This window comes from Coturnix japonica, chromosome 5 (genome assembly GCF_054131305.1).
Source record: "Coturnix japonica strain WE chromosome 5, WE-NBRP24, whole genome shotgun sequence".
NCBI lineage: Eukaryota > Metazoa > Chordata > Aves > Galliformes > Phasianidae > Coturnix > Coturnix japonica.
The window spans coordinates 13,077,279-13,094,886 of NC_140667.1; the positions used below are offsets into that span (position 1 = coordinate 13,077,279).

Below are 17,608 nucleotides of genomic sequence, written 5' to 3' on the forward strand. Positions count from 1 at the left end.
GCTGCTCACCGACCATTGATTTTGGGAAAATGTGGCTTCTCACTCTTCTAGCTTCACTGGAGCATGCTTTGAATTTTCTCCAACCTCTGCCCCACATCTGATAATCATCAAGCCATATTTGTTACAACAACAAGGCTCATTAGGAGGCAGGCTCCGCTCGGGTGGGAAGGGGGGAGGGGAGAGCACTTAGTTAATGCCGATGACCTCATCTCATGTGATGTCATTCAAAGGAAAAACACTGAAGTCACTCGCATATGGCTCAGCCTGGGGTTTTTCAGCCTATAAAGCTCCAGATTTTCAAAGGCACAATGCATGCCCCCTCCCCCCCGCCTCCTCCGCTTACTATAATCCTGAATGATTTTCTGGAGGCCTGAGCTCAGACCAATAAACTCACAACAAGCAGCGTGGAGACATATTAAGGAGTCCCACAGGTGGGAAAGGGGGGATGTAAGTAATTCTCTCCCCCAGGACAAATGGAAAGCAGAATATGTACCAGTCCCAACCTGCCTCCGAAGTCCTTATGCAGAGAAAGAGCCCATTGGGACTGGGGAGGACTATTCATTAATGCTGCCTCTTGCTGTGCTTTTGGAGGCACCTCCTCCAGCTCATGGTATTGCTCCTCCAGAGCCATGCAGATAGCTTTGGGGTGAGCCGTGAGCAGTCCATCATAGATGCCTTTCCCCTCCTGTTGTTTGAGACCACTTACACAAGGGTATTCCTTGTGGCCAGCAGGCTTAGGAGCAGGGTCTGAGGGAGGAAGAAGAGCTGGCAGCAAGGTCCCAGTCTCTGCTATGCAGCAGTTGTCTGTTATATGCCACAGGATAATAGTATCTTTCTGCCTCAGTTTCCCCTTGCAATGGAGGTGGTGGTATTTCCCTTCCCCATGTTTGGGTTCCGAGCTACCCATCCCATGGATGTACATTGTTCCTGTGGCATGGGGAAGGGGCGTAGCCATGGGGTACCCTCTAACAGAGAGCAGGGATGAGAGTGGGGGCACAGCCATTAGTACAAACCCATTTCCTTCTCGGCGCTTCCTCCCTCTAACCCCCTGTCCCCAAATTAACCCAGCAGGACTAAACCCAGCGGGCTGTGCGTGTTCTCCCGCAGCAGCTGCGGGGGACGGAGGAGGGGGGGAGAGTGGGGGGAGCGTGGCCGCATCCTGCGAGGACGACGGGAGGGAAAAGAGCTGTTGCGCCTTTAAGCAGCGAGCAAAGCATATGTCAGGCGCGCAGCCCCTGAGTTATCCTGCGTGTCTGTGTGCTGAGTAAGGAATGCGGTTGCATGCCTGACCCGTTAGCTATGAGCCGCCGTGGTGGATGGATCAGCAGGGCTGCTGCTCATGTGCTGAGCTCATTCAGGCTGGAGCGGGAGCTGCACGCGCAGGCAGCCAGCGCAGCGCAGGCAGGGGAAGGGGCAAAGCTGCCCCCCCCCCTACTCCCCCTTCCCAGGCCATCTCTCCTCTTTTTAGCTTTTTCTGAAAGCTGGCGCAGGGGGAGGTTCTGAGGGCTGCTCATTCGGCGAGGTGGCGTAGGGTTTTTTCGGCCCGCCAGCTGTTGTTTTGTTAGGGCGAGAGGTACTCCCGCGAGCAGCAGCTCGGCTGCCTGGATGCCTGTGGACGTGATGCTCGCTCCCTCCGAGGACCAGTTCTGGACAGACGTGCATGAGGGGCAGATGAAGCTGAAAATAAGGGTGCGGAGGATGAAGGAGAGCAGGGACATGCGAGGTTTGTCAGGCGGCCGGCTCCTTGCCTCGCGATGCGGACGGAGGGGGCGGCGGGGGGCAGCCTGGCCCCGGCTCTACGCGGGGATGGAGACGGGGAGCTGAGCGCGATACAAAGAGAGCGGGCAGCAGTGAGACTGAGGCGACGAGGAGCGAGAGCACGCAATGGGCAGAAGCCATTTGGGAGGCGGCGGGATGCGAGAGGGAGATGCGCGGATGAGGGTCCCGTCCCTCGGGTTTCCCCTGCGGTCCCTGAGGATGCCGCGTCTCCGGTGAAGGGGAATGAGGGTGGGTGAGGACAGAGAGGTGTGCGGGGAGCGCTGTATGGAGCGGCACTGCGGCTGCCGGAGGAGCCATTTCGCTTCGCTCGTGGTGCTGCTGCATGCCCAGCTGAGGGTTGGTTGCTTTCAGCAAAGGGTTCGGCAGCCTATTGCTGTGCCGGGTGAAGGACGATCAGAGGAGGGAGATATTAACTGGAGCAGCTTAAAAATCTGCCGAGGCTGGGATGACCTAGATTGCCGAATGGTTGAATCAAGAAACTTCCCCTCCATCACCACTTAAAATGGGAGCCTGCTAAAAGTGCTTGACAGGTTTTTGTGGCACGAACCACATAACCCAGCGATGGTGTCATTAGTAATAAGTCAGCCCTGGAAATGATACATTTTCCTTTACATAGAACGAGTAAGGTCGGTCCAAAGCAGCACAGTCACTGGAGGGAAATGAAGCCCAGCAGCTCTGGGAGCATGTCCGTGTTTGTGTGGGTGGAGGGCTTCCTTTCTTCTGCTTTTCCTTTTTCTTTTTTTCTTTCTTTTCTTTTTCTTTTTCTTTTTTCTTTTTTTTTTTTCTTTTCTTTTTTTAAAGGAAGTTCTCTGCTCATGCAGTGGGAGAGATGGGGTGGGGGTCCAGGACTGATCCCCAAGGTCACCCCGAAGCTGCTGGGGGTGATGCTCAGGGAAACGGGGAATTCATGTGAATCAGAAACAGGGCTGATTCATCAGCTTTCTCACCGCACCCGCTTGGAAAATAAAAGGAGCCAGCAATGGAGGTGATGAAATGTAGAGCTGAATGAAGGGAGGATGAAAGCAGAGCCTGAGTTGGGGAAAACACAAGGGCTGGACAGGATGGAGAGAGTGCAGCAGTGCAGCATGTGAGAGGAGAGCAACAGACAGCTCCTCCATTGCACTGAGATGGGTGAAAGCAGGAGCTGGAGAGGGCCCGTGTGTGTGGCTGGCTGTGGTATATTGGTATATCTATGAGGGCTGTGCAGGATTGAGCTTAGCAATGAGTGCAGAAAGCATGCTTTGCAGTGACAGGCAGTACAGCAGGGAGGCAGCTCTTCCATTGCTGCAGCCAGGAGATGGCAGCTGGCCAGGTTGCAGAGCAGTGGGAATTCACCCAGTGAGGCAGCGCCAGGCTTCATTGCTGTGGGAAACAACAAGGGGATAGCAGGGGGAAAACTCAACCACTGGCACCAGGAAGCTCTGAGGAAACCGGGAGCTTCCCAGCGTGCAGTGAGTAATGGTGACAGTAAGCAGCATTGCATCACAGCACCCGGCTCAGCTCCCACCCAGCACAAGCAGCAGGGAGCCTGTGCTTGGCAAGGAGGGATTTTCCCAGTGGCTTGGAGGATGACATGCGCTGAGCCTGGCCCCTCTGCCACCCTTCCTTCCATTCAACCTGCCACTGAGGCAATATTCTTGTAATGCCCCCAAGTCTTGCCAAATTCTCCCCGAATCCCATTTTGAGGGCTGCTCGGCTGCACCCCAGCCCAGCACAGCCGAGATGTGTGCTGGCGCGTGTGCCTGCTGCCCCTTGCCACGTGCCACCCTGGCAGCGGCTGCCAGCACTGCAGGCATCTTAATGAGAGCCGGGCAGAGCCTCTCTCAGCCTCCTCCTGGGAGGTTTGGGAGGGATTAGGGGTCTTCAGCACAGCGTGGCAGCATCCCTGCACTTACTGGGCTGTTAGCTGGTGGGCACTGGGGCTGTGCCAGACTGCTGTAAAAGCTCTGGCACCTGCTCAGAAACCCCCAGCAGCTTCTTAATGTTTGCTATAGGCACAGTGAGGGTGGTCTGTAAAGCACCTTTTTAACACCTGCTGTGGCTCTCCTGCCTGCTCCTGGTCTGGGGGTTTGCAGATCTGGATGGCAGCTGCAGAATGGTGGCACAATGCAGGGACATGTCACTTCTTCCCTATCTCCTTCTGGGCGGGCTGTTGTGCTTTTCACAGAGCTGGGGACACCCTCTAAGGCTGGAAATATGAATAAGGTGCTTCTGGCATCCATGCTATGAACTGCATTTCCAAATACTGGTGATAGGAGATAGGAAGATGGTTGGACTACCTCTAAGACCAACCCTGTTGATTCTATAAGTCTATGATAAAGTGGCAACAGAGAGATTCGTGATTCCTCTCTCACTCTCTGGTCTTATCCACATTCCTGGCACCAGCACAGGATCTCTTTGTTCCCAACAAATCCACCTTCACTTGGAAGCTCTTTGATGCTCAGCAGGGAGAGCCTATTGAAGATGAAGATGGATGTGGGATAGCAGTGTGGGACTTCTCCCATCCTCTGCTGGCCACCACATACTACCCCATCCCCAGGACTATGCAGCAGGGCTGTGGGTGATAATGCCCAGTATTATTTCTCTGGGGATATTGTTGAATGAGTCCCCAACATATAGGGGTTGTTTCCACCCCTAGCTCTCCCCTGGTTCTGCCTCATGGCTTCCTTCTTGGCCAGAAACCCCTCACCAGCAAGCCAGGCTATGGGGAAACATCAGGAAGACCCATAAGCACCCACATACATCAGAGAGAACTTCTTCCTGACACTAATTCTCTGTGTACCCAGAGGAAGGAAGACCACAGGGCTCCACCGCTCTCTCTGAACAAAGGTTGGGGTATGTGGCCTGGGGTGCAGAGGGGAAAGCCCAGGTATCGGTGGGAGCAGTGCCAGGGACACTCACTGCCTTTGGGATTGTTTGGAAGAGCTGCTTTGCTTTCTAAAAATGCAAGGCATGCTGGAGCAGCCGGCACAGGCGGGGTGAGTACTGCTGCGGGGTTGGACAGGCAGTGGGTATCCATCTCTAGGGTTTCCCCTGAGCAGCTGTGAGCAGGGTGGAGATTGTGGGGGAAATGAGGACAGGAGGGATGGAAGCGCAGATGGAGGAGTTTTGCTTGGGGCCAGTGTGTGGCCTATGCCCCCACTCTGCTGCTTCCCGTGCAGAGGAGGCTAAGGGGGAGAAGGCAATGCCGGCATGTCCCAACCTGCTGTAGCGATGAGGTCACTGCATGCTCATGGCTTTTGAAGAGAGATCTGAAGCTGGAGGCAGCCTCGGGCAGCTCTTGATGGGTATGAGCAAGAGTGAGGCTAGGGAACAGGGCTCTGCTCTCTTATGCTGTATGTGTGCCTCACTCCCCATAAACACACTGTATTTCTCTGGGAACCCCCCATATCATTGTGTACAAGTCTAGTCTATGTCCCATTACACCCTCCATGCTTGCAGAAGGCACACTTTCTTCACCATGCAAACTCTTCTCCCCCAGCTTCTCCCCACGTGTGCCTGCAGCTCAAGCAGGGCAGCGACACGTGTGCAGGGTGCTGATTTACACTCCTTGGCAATGGGGATGTGGCACCAGGGTGAGTGGTAACCAGAGCTGTGCTGCACCTGTGCTGGGCCTCCTTCTTTTGCTGTGATTTAATGTCCCAGTTGAGAGGTGATGTCATTTCAGAGGGAGCCAGGGAAGAGGAAGTGCTAGAGAAGATGATAAGGTGCTTTAACTCTTTGCCTCCTGACTCAGCCAAGTTTTAAAGCTGAGCCTTGTGTTAGCCACCAGCCAGGGAGATGTAAGAGAAAGGAGAAAGGTTGACTGAAGGACATCTTCTGGGGTTGATGCAGGAGCTGCTCCCCTGGAGGAGGCTGTAACTCACAAGATGCAAGGAGATAGTAATGAATGAAGGGTGGTGTGTGATTTCATGCCCTGCTCTGATTTCCAGGAGTTTGTTTCAGAAGAACCAGCAGAACTGCCACAAAATCCTGGAGAAGGTAAACTTAGCATGCCAAATCTGCCCTGTTTCCAAGAGGAGAGTCTGAACGAACTGGTCATTAATGAGGGCCTGTTAAAAGGACTCATTCCACTGCAGAGACAGGCAGTAGTGTTGAATCCTGTGGTGTTGGATTCAAAGATACAGACTTTCATACACAGACTTTCAGGAAGTATACAGGTCCCAATCAAACCCCAAAGTCTTTGCTGCCCTTTGGGTGATGTGAAGCTGCATCTGCTCGTTTTTATGACTGGAAAGACCTCTAGGAATGCTGGTTGGACTGGTATAACCCAAGGTGCCCTCTATTTCAAACACATATTGCTCAGGTATCTTCTGCTGAAGGTTGGACCACCATCTCACTGTACCTTAAAGAACAGGATCGCTGTGCAAGAGAAGTCACTGTAGTCTTCCAGTGTTGGCAAAGAAATGTTCCATGTTTCCTTTTCTACATGCTGTATTTGGTTGCATTGTGACTCTGCAGACAAGAGTAGAACCTGCAGGCTTAGATCCTATTTCAGGCAACACCATTCTCTGTAGCTGAATCTTTTACACCATGGAGCATGACTCCACAAATTGAGATAACCACTGCCCTTGTGTGACCACACATGATGTGCAACAGCGCTTTGTGTTGCTACAGCAATGCTCACTGCCCTGCTGAAGCCTCTTTTCTGTTGGAAGTAACCGCGGGAGACAAGTCTCATGCTATCATGGTCAACAAGCCTCGTTTATTAGGTGTTACAGCATCTCATTTATACAATCAGTAATAAGTTCATGCATATTGCAAAAGTTAAGCTCAGGATTGGTGAATTAGACATTACTTCATCTGACCTTTGTGGTTAGTCTTATAGATACTTTTTCTTTGCAGCTTTGTCTACACCTTGCTACACATCTTGCTTTTCCCTTAGGCCGTCCTTGCTTCTGGATGCATATTTCATCTTTAGCTACATACCCTGTCTTTTCACATACTGATTTCCCCACAGCTGCTTAGCTCGTGACCGTCCCTAGGATAAACCGTCTTTGTCTTTAATCACATTCATTCTTTTACAATTTAACTAGAGGAATCTCTTCATGTCCTTTCTCATGAAGCCATTCTGCATAAACACTCTCCACATTTCCCCCGTTTTCTTTTAAAATGAAAAGGCTCAGTTCAACGACCGATTAATCATATTTAACAAGCAATTCAGTTCAATTGTTCAATTAGTTCTCATGTAGTTTTATCCTGCTCCATAGCTGCTGCTCTGTGAACTCCTTATCTCGATCCATGGCTGCTGCTCCATAAAATTCTTCTTGTATTACAACAATTCCAAGATTCTGCCTATAGAGTAACAACACTACTTATATTAATAACGTAACTATTATAACTCAATCAAGACCTCGATTGACAATACTCTAAAAGTGAAAAAAGAGACAAGTCAAATACAACATAACAACATTACTGTTAAACCTACTAAAAAGAACAAACATGTTTGTACTGCAACCTAAGTTTCTGCAACCTGAAAATAAATCCGTGAGGGTTCCATTGTGTTAATCTGTAACTGATCAGGAAAAGTCTTCAATTTTCATATACTCTGATATATTGATTTTAATGACCACTAAAATTTGTGCAATAAATGCTTTTAAGATGCTCATAACCATGCTCTACCAGCTGAGTTATCTGGGCTAATAATTGATTAATGATTGTGCAATTTTATGAAGTAGCATGTCAAATAGAACCAATTTTAGAGGACAAATGTACTAGAGTATCACTAGGGGCATTAATACTTATTGACCCTTGAGAAACAGCAAGCCATGTTGGTGGTGGATGCGACAGGTAGTGCCAGCAGGGCGTCCCCTGCTTCAAGGTGCACATTTCCTCTCTCATCCATCACAGATTCTCTCCTGCATTGAGGGTCTGAAGGATTTCTTCCAGTTGTACACCATATCCGCATGGCCAGTGCGTGATATAGAGCTCAAGTGGAGCACCTGCTTGGAAAACAGAATAAACTATCAAATTTAGTTCTATTAGCGTGCACTTTTGTCTAAAATGATGCATGGTTATATTTTCAGATCCCAATTAATTGGATGTAAAAGAGGTATCCATTCTATGATACAGGGTCATCTCTTTGTCTAGAATTCCTTTCCAGGTTTTGTCTTTGCAATTTAAGAAAAGCTAATTAATAGGCTAATAATATCATAACCAAACAGTACTAAAACATTAAAAGATCTATTCCTGTAGATTCTAGCATTGATTACATCAAATCCTGTTTAATACACATCTGATCTATTACTAAAATAGAAGAAGCACACAACATCCTAGCTAATGCCTTCAACTCTAAATCTTGAGACTGCATTGGTAAAACAGAGAATCACACACTACGTCAAACTATTAGTAATATTATCTATAACACAGCAAGTTACAAAGCAATACCACTAAGTAAGAAACACACAATCACAATTACTATAAAGGCTGGATGCTATTTTCTGCCTTCAGATGAGACCGAAGATATCATGCTGGAACCCACATAGGGCTAGTCCCTGTGGAAATAAGAGCATATTCACGACCCCAAGTTGTCAGTGGTAGGGAACAGTCCCAAAGTCCTGTGGCCATATTCCAAACATTAACCATAGGCTGTTCCTTTAGCACCGGGGAAGCCTCAAAATGACGATCCACATAAGCTGTATCTCTATGAACACGATTCAAAAGATTCAGCACAAACAAAACAAGCAAAACCTTACATAATATTTCTTGTAGTGTGCCTCCCATATTCCCCCTTTTTTGTTTATTAATAAGAATGGATTTCAATGTTTGATAAATGTGATCAGTAATAGCTTGTCCAGTGGGAGAATGAGCAATGGCTGTAGTATGTTTAACACACCCTTCTTGGAGGAAAGTTTGAGTGGCCTTAGAGGTATACGCAGGCCCATTATCTGTTTTTGTAGTATGTGGGATTCCCATAGCAGCATAAGCAGATAACCAGTGTTTACGGGTGTCATGACTGTGTTCACCTGTATGTGCTGTGGCAAATATGTAAGAAGAATGAATATCTATTGTTACATGTGCATATTTTACACGGCCAAATTCAGGAATGTGAGTGACATTTGTCTGACACAGTTGAAGAGGTGCTGTGCCACATGGATTTGTCCGAGTCTGAGGCAAAGAGGTATCAGTCAAATTATGTAGCTGATATTCTGTCACAAACACGGTGTATTGCATAGGAGAGAGGATCATTCTTAACACAGTTTTCCAATCGTGAGGGGTCATAGCATAACTGTCACTGTTTGTAACCAAAAGATTGTATGTAAAGGCTGACTGAACTCTGTATGTTCTCACTGACTCCCTTAGCCCTTCACTGCCTCATAAGGCAGGGATTCCAAATGGGGGACCTGATTAGGAAAGGTTTGCAACGTGTCAGCATCACCCCTTAATATTGTTTCTTCTCTGCAATGCTCTAAGACATCACAGTACGCTGTAGGGAAATTTGTCATTCCTGCTTCCTTCAAAGTATCATCAGGAGGAAATGCGTCCGATTCGCTTTCTGGATCTACTGGACCTGGGTCACAACGATCCCCTGGTTTCAGTCCATCCGTGTCTTTAACCACGTTACACACGGGCTGCAGAGACACAGCCGCGCAGGACGAGGGACGGGTGGCATGGCGAGGTGCAGAGAACGACGTGGGCGAAGCAGAGGGCGGGGGTGCTGTAGAGACCGACAACGCGACGAGCGACGTGTGCGGGGGGGCAGGCGGCCGCTGGCTGGGAACGGCAGCTTGTATCGGAGCGCGGCCGCTGTTCTTTCGTGCGCTGCTTCTCACGTTTCCCGACTTCCTATAGCATACAGCAGCGTTGTGGGCGTTGGATTGACACTTGCTGCACCAAATCCCAGCGGCTTGGCACTCGTGACGGATGTGGCCAGTTTTTTCACAACGAAAACATTTCATGAGGGAGCTGATCTGCGAGCGTGGGCTTGTAGCGACTGCAGCTTGGAGGGGTGCAAGGGCTGCTAACACTTGATTCTGAGAAGCCTCAGCCTGTGCCTTTAATCCTGCCCCTAGCTCTTTAATAGCCTCAACTATGAAAGCCTGAGCCCCCGTGGGCACGCTCGATAGTCTGTCTAACGCCTCCTCTATTGTCCAGTTACTCCTCAAAGTACTTAGAATGCCACGAGCTGTAGCATTACAATTCTGAAGTGCACAATGTTTTAGCATTATTTCCCTCATGTACTCTGGTACTCCAGCTTTCTCTATGGCTCCAGCTACCTTATCTAGAAACGCTCCAAAATCCTCATTTCTTCCCTGCCGGATTCCCATATAAGACGACAACCCACCTGGTGCCTTGATCTTATCCATAGCCTGCCTGGCCAGATACATTGACTCTCTACATTTAACTGGTCCTAATAAAGCCTGGGCCTCCGTCCGGATGAAAGGACCCACCCCTAAAAGTTCTTCAACGGTGACATTATACAAGGGATCTCCAGGCTGCCTAACTATCGCAACACTCTGTTGGCACATCTCTTCCCAATAAGCATTAAATAGCAGTTGTTCGTGCTGCGAAAAAATCAACCTAGCTATAGCCCGACAATCAGATGGCAACAAAACCTGAGTACTCCAGATATAATCCAGTATCTGTCTCACTGGCTCACTTTTTACTCCAAACTGACTGACCGTAGACCGCAATTGTAACAACAACTTCCAATCTAAAGCACTGATAGCAGCCTGTGTTCCACCTGCAGCATTAGGCGAATACCCCACCGACAGCACCGTCTGTTGCACCGCTTCCAACGCCTCACCGTCTCCCGCCTCTAAACAAGCCCTCGCCAGCGCAGCCCAAGCCCCCCCCCGCTCCCGCGCGACGGCCTCCGCCAGGTCACTCTGTGCCCCAGGGAGCGGCTCATTGCAAAGGGGGGTCGAGGGGGCCGGCTGTAGCGCCATGGTCGGTGCAGGCGGCTCGTCTGATACAGACGTGCAGGGAGACGGAGACGGGGCACTCGGCTCCACAGCCACTGGCAACGCAGGCTCGGCAGCCGGCGGCAACTTTACGGTGGACACTGCAGGGGGCCCCGGGCAATCTGACCATTCATTATAATTCTTATTCCTCCCCTGCGCAGCACTAGCTTTCTCTACCGCTTCCTTTTCTGCCTGATATTGCAACAAATCATTATAAACAACACGCCACCATTTTTTAACCATTTTCTCCCCATCTATCATTCCCTGAAAAATTGTATCCCCAAATTTACGCCACTCAGCAAGATCATACACTAAATGCGGATTCTGAAATAACCCTTTAGCATACCCATACACTAATAACTTAGGGAGTTCCTTTTCCAAGTCTACCCCCTTAAACTGTCTCCGCTTAAGAAAAGCGGAAAATAAATTATATGCTGCTTGCCTGTCCATTTTTACTCACGTCGGTACCGTTGCAGCCCTCCAGGCTTCGGCAGCACGTGTCGGTCGAGCCCACCTGTGTGGTCACTCGAGACGCGGAGCTCCAATTTTAGCTCTTTTCGTCGTCCGTCGGGCTGTGAAATCCGGACCCGAACCCAACGCAGTTCTTCACCCGTGGCACCCTTTTTTCCTTATCACGTCGGGGTCACCATTTGTTGGAAGTAACCGCGGGAGACAAGTCTCATGCTATCATGGTCAACAAGCCTCGTTTATTAGGTGTTACAGCATCTCATTTATACAATCAGTAATAAGTTCATGCATATTGCAAAAGTTAAGCTCAGGATTGGTGAATTAGACATTACTTCATCTGACCTTTGTGGTTAGTCTTATAGATACTTTTTCTTTGCAGCTTTGTCTACACCTTGCTACACATCTTGCTTTTCCCTTAGGCCGTCCTTGCTTCTGGATGCATATTTCATCTTTAGCTACATACCCTGTCTTTTCACATACTGATTTCCCCACAGCTGCTTAGCTCGTGACCGTCCCTAGGATAAACCGTCTTTGTCTTTAATCACATTCATTCTTTTACAATTTAACTAGAGGAATCTCTTCATGTCCTTTCTCATGAAGCCATTCTGCATAAACACTCTCCACACTTTTCCAGCCACTTGAGAAGGAAATTGGCTTTGGGGCAAGTTTGTTCCCATTTAGACCATGCATTTGATGGTGCCAGCACCACAGCATTGTCAGATGCCACCTACTGCAGCCCCAGCTGAGCATTTTCTCTTGATAGTGGGCTTTGATACGGTAAGATGGTATGAGTAGCTTGTTGCAGAACATTGGGCACTGCTTGCTGTCACGTTCACTCGGGTCAGACTGTGAAAAATGGTGAGGAAATCTGTTCAAGATAAATTAAATTTCTCCCCTTCTGGCCAAATGTACACTACAGCCCCCTCTCTAATTTTGCAGGCTCCCTTTTCTAATTAGTGCCACCGTGCAAACCAGGCCAGCCTTTGGCTATTAGAAAGGCAGGAAATCTGTGCACGATATCACTGCCAGATTGTGAGCCAGCTCGAGTGCAATGGCCTACAGGTAGCATGTGGTACTCTGGTCAGAAATCCCAGGTTTGGGCTTGCTCAGAATTAGCCCATCAAGTCATCCTGCCCTGGTGTTTTTTACTAGCAAAAAGTGACTCTAGTTGTCTTCAGAGTAGGTACCTGTCATTTGTCTGGATGACACTGTGAAGAGCAGGAGGCAGTGCAAGGCTGTTTCAAGTTGCACCAGAGGAGGCTTAGATTGAACCTTATGAGAAATTTCTTTATGGAGAAAGTGATCCAGCATTGGGATGGGCTGCCCAAGGAAGTGGTGCAGTTCTCATCCCTGGAGGTACTGAAAATATTTGTGGATGTGGCATTAAGTTTAGTGATGGAACTTGGTAAGTCAGATTAATGGCTGGACTGGTCTTGAAGGTCTTTTCCAAACCTAGATGATTGTATCATTCTAAGTTACCTCATGTGTGCATTAATATCCAGCTGCAGCAGGAAAAAAGAGTTAGCTCTTCTGTGCTTCTGTGACACAGTCATCACAGTGTGTCTGCACTGGTTGACAATGGTTGTTGGATTTTTGTTGTGTAAAGGTCTGCACTCATCACGAGTAATTATCACCATTTCATCCCCAGCTCTCCAGGTGACAAGTACCACTGGTCCCAGACTTGCTGCTGTGAGCTCAATATCCCTGTTCTCTCTGCAGGAGGCTTTGCCACCTTCTCATCCTGTTTCCCGGGGCTCTGTGAGGGGAAGCCAGCTGCCATCCTGCCAATGAGCATCTCCCAGCCGTGCTTGCCTGTGGCCAATGTTGGCCCCACACGCATCCTGCCACATCTCTACCTGGGCTCCCAGAAGGATGTCCTGAACAAGGTACAGCCCCATTGCAGAGATGTGTCTGCCATGTCCTGTGTAGGAGAGGGCTGGATGGTGACTCCTCCAGCCATGAAGAGTGCAAAAGCATGGGGATGAACAGCTTTGGCCATGGGCTTGTTCAGGAGATCCAGAAATGGGCAACATTTGGCTGGGGGGAGAGAAGAGAAAGGAGGAATGCTGCACTTTTGAAGTGCTGGGAGGACAGCATCATGACATTATGGCAGGAAAAGAATTTTGTTTAAAGGGAAAATAACAGCAAGAAGGAAGAAAGAGGAATTGCAGCTAAAATGCCACTGGGCATCTTCCACAAGCAGGAGGGAGCCAAGCAGACATTCTTGGTCAGGGTGGCAATGGGTAGAGGGACCAAGAGAGCAAAGCAGGATAGAGACAGAAAGGAGGAAGAAAAAAAGAAAAAAGACACAACAAAAACATATATAGGGAGTAGAATGAAATGAAGGAGAAGAATGCCAAGAATGTGAGTTTAGAAGCTGTCTGGCTCTGTGGAGCCAAGGCTGGGTTCTGTGGAGCCTGCTGGGGACAGCCCCTCTGTGAGCTGGGGTGGGCAGGGACTGGCCACCAGACAGCCACAGAAAAAATCTCCTGAGGACCAATGTCAGCCAAGAAAATTTATGGTTTCCTTTCCTCCCCACCTCCTCTGAGGGTTTTGTTTATCTTTTGGGGCTGTGTTTTCTGCCAGCACTGCAGTGCCAGAAGATGCTCCATTTGTAGGCAGCAGAGTTGGGTCAAGTGCAGAGGTCACATAAAGGCAATGATTCTCCTTTTCAACACGTTGAGAGGCAGATCCATGCACACACCGGCATATGGAAGGATTCCTTTAGTCACAGATTTATTTTCTCCTCCTGTTTAATTCTGTATCTTCTCTGAAGTAATTCAGGTCAGGCAGCTGATGCAGACATTCTCCATTCTTATATGCAACCTGTCCTTGGCTGTACAGACAATACATAATCTGATGGAAAGGGGAAAGGACAGCCAGGAATTTTGTGTCAGCAACACATGTAGATGAAGCTGTCTTTGCCCTGGGAAGGAGAGAATGGAGCTTGGTGTGGTTATAGCACTATGCACCCAGCAAGCCAGATCCCTAAGTGATGGTCTATGGTTCATCCCCTTATTGCAATATTTCATCTGACCCTTGTTATCTAATGTCTCCCTTATTCTATCATTTTATTGACTCAGAATATGGGCAGTGATGGTGTCTGCTGAGTGACTGAATCAAAAAGTCACCAAGTAATGTCCAGGTTCACTCCAGAGTCAAAAAGAAGGAAAGGATGGTTCCTCTCAAGAGGATGTTTTAAGTCACAAAAGCCTGAAATGAGTGGTTCACATGAGCCTCTTGTAGGCTAAAATGCAGCACAGTTTAGTGAAGAACTGTGAACAACTAATAAGACTGTAAGAACTCCCAGTGCTTTTCAGTGTCGGTTGGAAGTAAAAAACTGAGTTGACATTGGTTAGCATGGAGTACTACTGATAACCAACTTCGTTGGTGAGATATCAGTCCTCTCTCAGTGGATACTTTCTAAACTTTCTGTGAGACTTTTCATAGGTTTTCTTTCTTACTTTCCCATATGGAATACCTTTCCAGGATTCTTTGGTCATGCTGAGGTACCAAAGTAAAGATCTGCTGAATTACAAGCCTGTACTATGTAAATGGGCACATCTCTCCCAGCCAGTCTGTGATGAGCATCAGTTAGGTAGCATCAGCTGGTTGACCAGTTGGGCCAAGGAGCCAGCAGAAGACCTAGAGGAGCAAATATTGGGATGGCTAACAGCAAGGATTGTGTGGAGAGGCACATAACTCAGCCGATCCTTCCATTCCTTCTCTACCAACAGGATTTGATGACACAGAATGGGATAAGCTATGTCCTCAACGCCAGCAACTCCTGTCCCAAGCCAGACTTCATCTGTGATAGTCACTTCATGCGCATTCCTGTCAATGACAACTACTGTGAGAAGCTACTTCCCTGGTTGGATAAATCCATTGAATTTATTGGTGAGCTTTCATTACGATAATTACAGGTCCATCAGTTAGCCCTCAAAATCTGGACTCTTTTTCTGTCTTCCTCAGGCCTATTCCCAGCAGCTCTTCTTCTTTCACACACAGGAGCTGAGGGCTGGGGGAAGAGTCTAGAATCATTTTGCACAATGTCTGTGATCACATCAGTGTTTTCTCTCTGTTTTCTCTACCATGCTCCAGACAAAGCTAAGGTGTCCAGCTGCCAAGTGATTGTGCACTGCTTGGCAGGGATATCCCGATCAGCCACCATCGCCATTGCCTACATCATGAAGACCATGGGCATGTCATCTGACGATGCTTACAGGTGAGCATTCACCAGAGGACAGGGAGGGGTTGTACTGGTGTGCCTGAACCCACAGAAGGAAAGCAGTCTGAGCCCAGAAGAAGGGAGTGGTTGCTCCTTGAAGTCTTGCCTTGGCTGAGTGCTGGTGAAACAAAACCAAACCAAACCAGTCCTTCACGTAGTGCATGCAATGGTGGGAGCAGTAAAATGTTGTGTGGCAAAACCCCCAGAATCTGAGCATCCCCAGCTTCAGTCGGGGAGCCCCCAACCACTTTCTTCAGAGGGTTTTGGATAATGTCTCTTCTCCTAAAGAGACAAAGAGATTAGAGGGTGACTTACTGAAGGACTGAACACCAATCAGGGTTGTCTGTACCTCTTGGCAGGTTTGTTAAGGACCGTCGCCCATCGATCTCACCCAACTTCAACTTCCTGGGCCAGCTCCTGGAGTATGAGAGGAGCCTAAAGCTCCTAAAGGCCCTGAAGGCCCAGGGCGACCGGGGTGAGGGAGAAGTTCCTCAGGACACAACCGAAACATCCGAGGCTGGCAGGCATCCCACACTGTCTACCTCAGAGAAGGTTGAGGACGTACCAAGAAGCACAACCTCTGCACCCCCACCCAGTGACCCTGAAAGGCAAGGTGGGCCACCCAAAGTCTTGTCACCCACGGCACTGCAGCAGGGACTCAATGGCTTGCACCTTTCCTCGGAGCGCATCCAGGACACCAACCGCTTGAAACGCTCCTTCTCCCTGGACATCAAGTCCGCCTACTCCCCCGGCCTGCGGCAGGACCCCCCAGGCCTACCCAGCACTGGGGAGGCCCCCAAGCTCTGCAAGTTGGACAGCCCATCAGCTCCCAGTGGCCAGTTCTCCCCAGTGCCCGATAGCCCCGACCGGCCCAGTGGGCCAGACCTCCTGCTGGAGGCCAAGGTGAGACAGCGACGCAAGCACAGGCACCAAGCTGGCTCACCAGCCCATGGCCTCAGCCTCAATATCAGCTCTGCCCGCAAGAGCCCTGGGGCAGAGGACAGCCTCCAGCCAAGGCTCAGCCTGCCTGGCCCACCACAGGCCTCCAATGGCTCCTGGGGGAACGTCCACCTCGAGTCCCCCAGCACCCCATCCTCCGAGGGAGGATGGTACTTCAGCACGGACTCAGCCAGTAGTGGTGGCGGTGGCACCGGCAGTGGGACGCTGTTCAGTGGCACCAGTCCATACCCCCCATTTAGTTGCAATGGGATGCCAGGAGGCTGCGAGATCAGACTGAGGGACAAGCAGCGGGCTGAGGCCCGGGATGGGAGGCACAGCTGGCATGAGGAAGCCGGCGCAGAGAAGCAGTTCAAGAGGAGGAGCTGCCAGATGGAGTTCGAGGAGACCATGTCTGAGGGCAGGTCCCGGGAGGAGCTGGGCAAAATAGGCAAACAGTCAAGCTTTTCTGGCAGCATGGAGATCATCGAGGTGTCCTGACACCCATCGTGGGTCATTGGAGCAAAGGGGTGGGGGGATATTTAAGATGGGGAGAGATGCAGGGAGGGTGGGTGGGGAGTATTTATACCCGCGTGCGCATTTTTGGGAGCACGCACATCAAAATGAAAGCAAAGAGGAACGAATCCAGAGTCAGGAAACATCACGGTGAATGCTTAGTGTCCCTCCTTATGCCCACTCTGGTTCTCCCACTCTAGCAGTCTCCAGCTCTTGGTGACATCACCCTGGGCTTTTGCACATGGAGCAGTGATGGGAGAGCAGTCCTCAGAGCCCTGTACTCGAATCCGGGGTGTAAAATTTGAAAGGGAAGGGGCAGGAATTACCATTTGGGGTTGGGAGGGTGAGCAGAGCCTATTCCTGCCTGGGGAGGGACGTGGCCCCATGAGGACAGAGCACAGCATCACTCTGTCAAGGTCAGGAAGAGGCAACCCACCTATCCCTCCCCACACCCCAGTGCACTAAGCATGTGCCCCCATGTTTCTCTGGCTTGAGTATCCTAAAGATGCTGCACTAGAGCAGCCCTATACATATATAAATATATATTATATATAATATAAAGAAAACACACACACACACAAAGGAAAAAAGGCAAATGGTTTTACTGCGATTTTTATTGAGACGTAAATAATATTTCAATTTTTTGTTTTGTTTTTAATTTATTGAAGCTGTTTCATTCTGGCAATGATTTGCAGACAATGTGGGGCGGTACTTTCAGCTCTATTTTTACTGTGTATGGTATTTAAATCTGAAATACGAGTTTCTAAGCAATATCTGA

The 17,608-nt window shown here is 49.4% G+C and overlaps 1 protein-coding gene across 4 annotated transcripts in view; it reads left to right on the forward strand.

The window, feature by feature from the left end:
- The window catches only part of DUSP8 (dual specificity phosphatase 8), a 39,701-nt gene extending 22,098 nt beyond the window's left edge, over positions 1-17,603 (forward strand). For 3 of the 4 annotated variants that reach the window (XM_015863828.2, XM_085548382.1, XM_015863829.3), the window contains 4 exons: positions 12,870-13,036; positions 14,888-15,047; positions 15,252-15,375; positions 15,738-17,603. In XM_015863828.2, the coding sequence (XP_015719314.2) occupies positions 12,870-13,036; positions 14,888-15,047; positions 15,252-15,375; positions 15,738-16,815 (1,529 nt within the window). In that variant the 3' untranslated portion in view covers positions 16,816-17,603. Of the gene's footprint in view, positions 1-5,563; positions 5,761-12,869; positions 13,037-14,887; positions 15,048-15,251; positions 15,376-15,737 lie in introns of those variants that run through there. The other variant, XM_085548383.1, reaches the window with a different exon arrangement.
- The last annotated feature ends 5 nt before the right edge of the window (positions 17,604-17,608 follow it).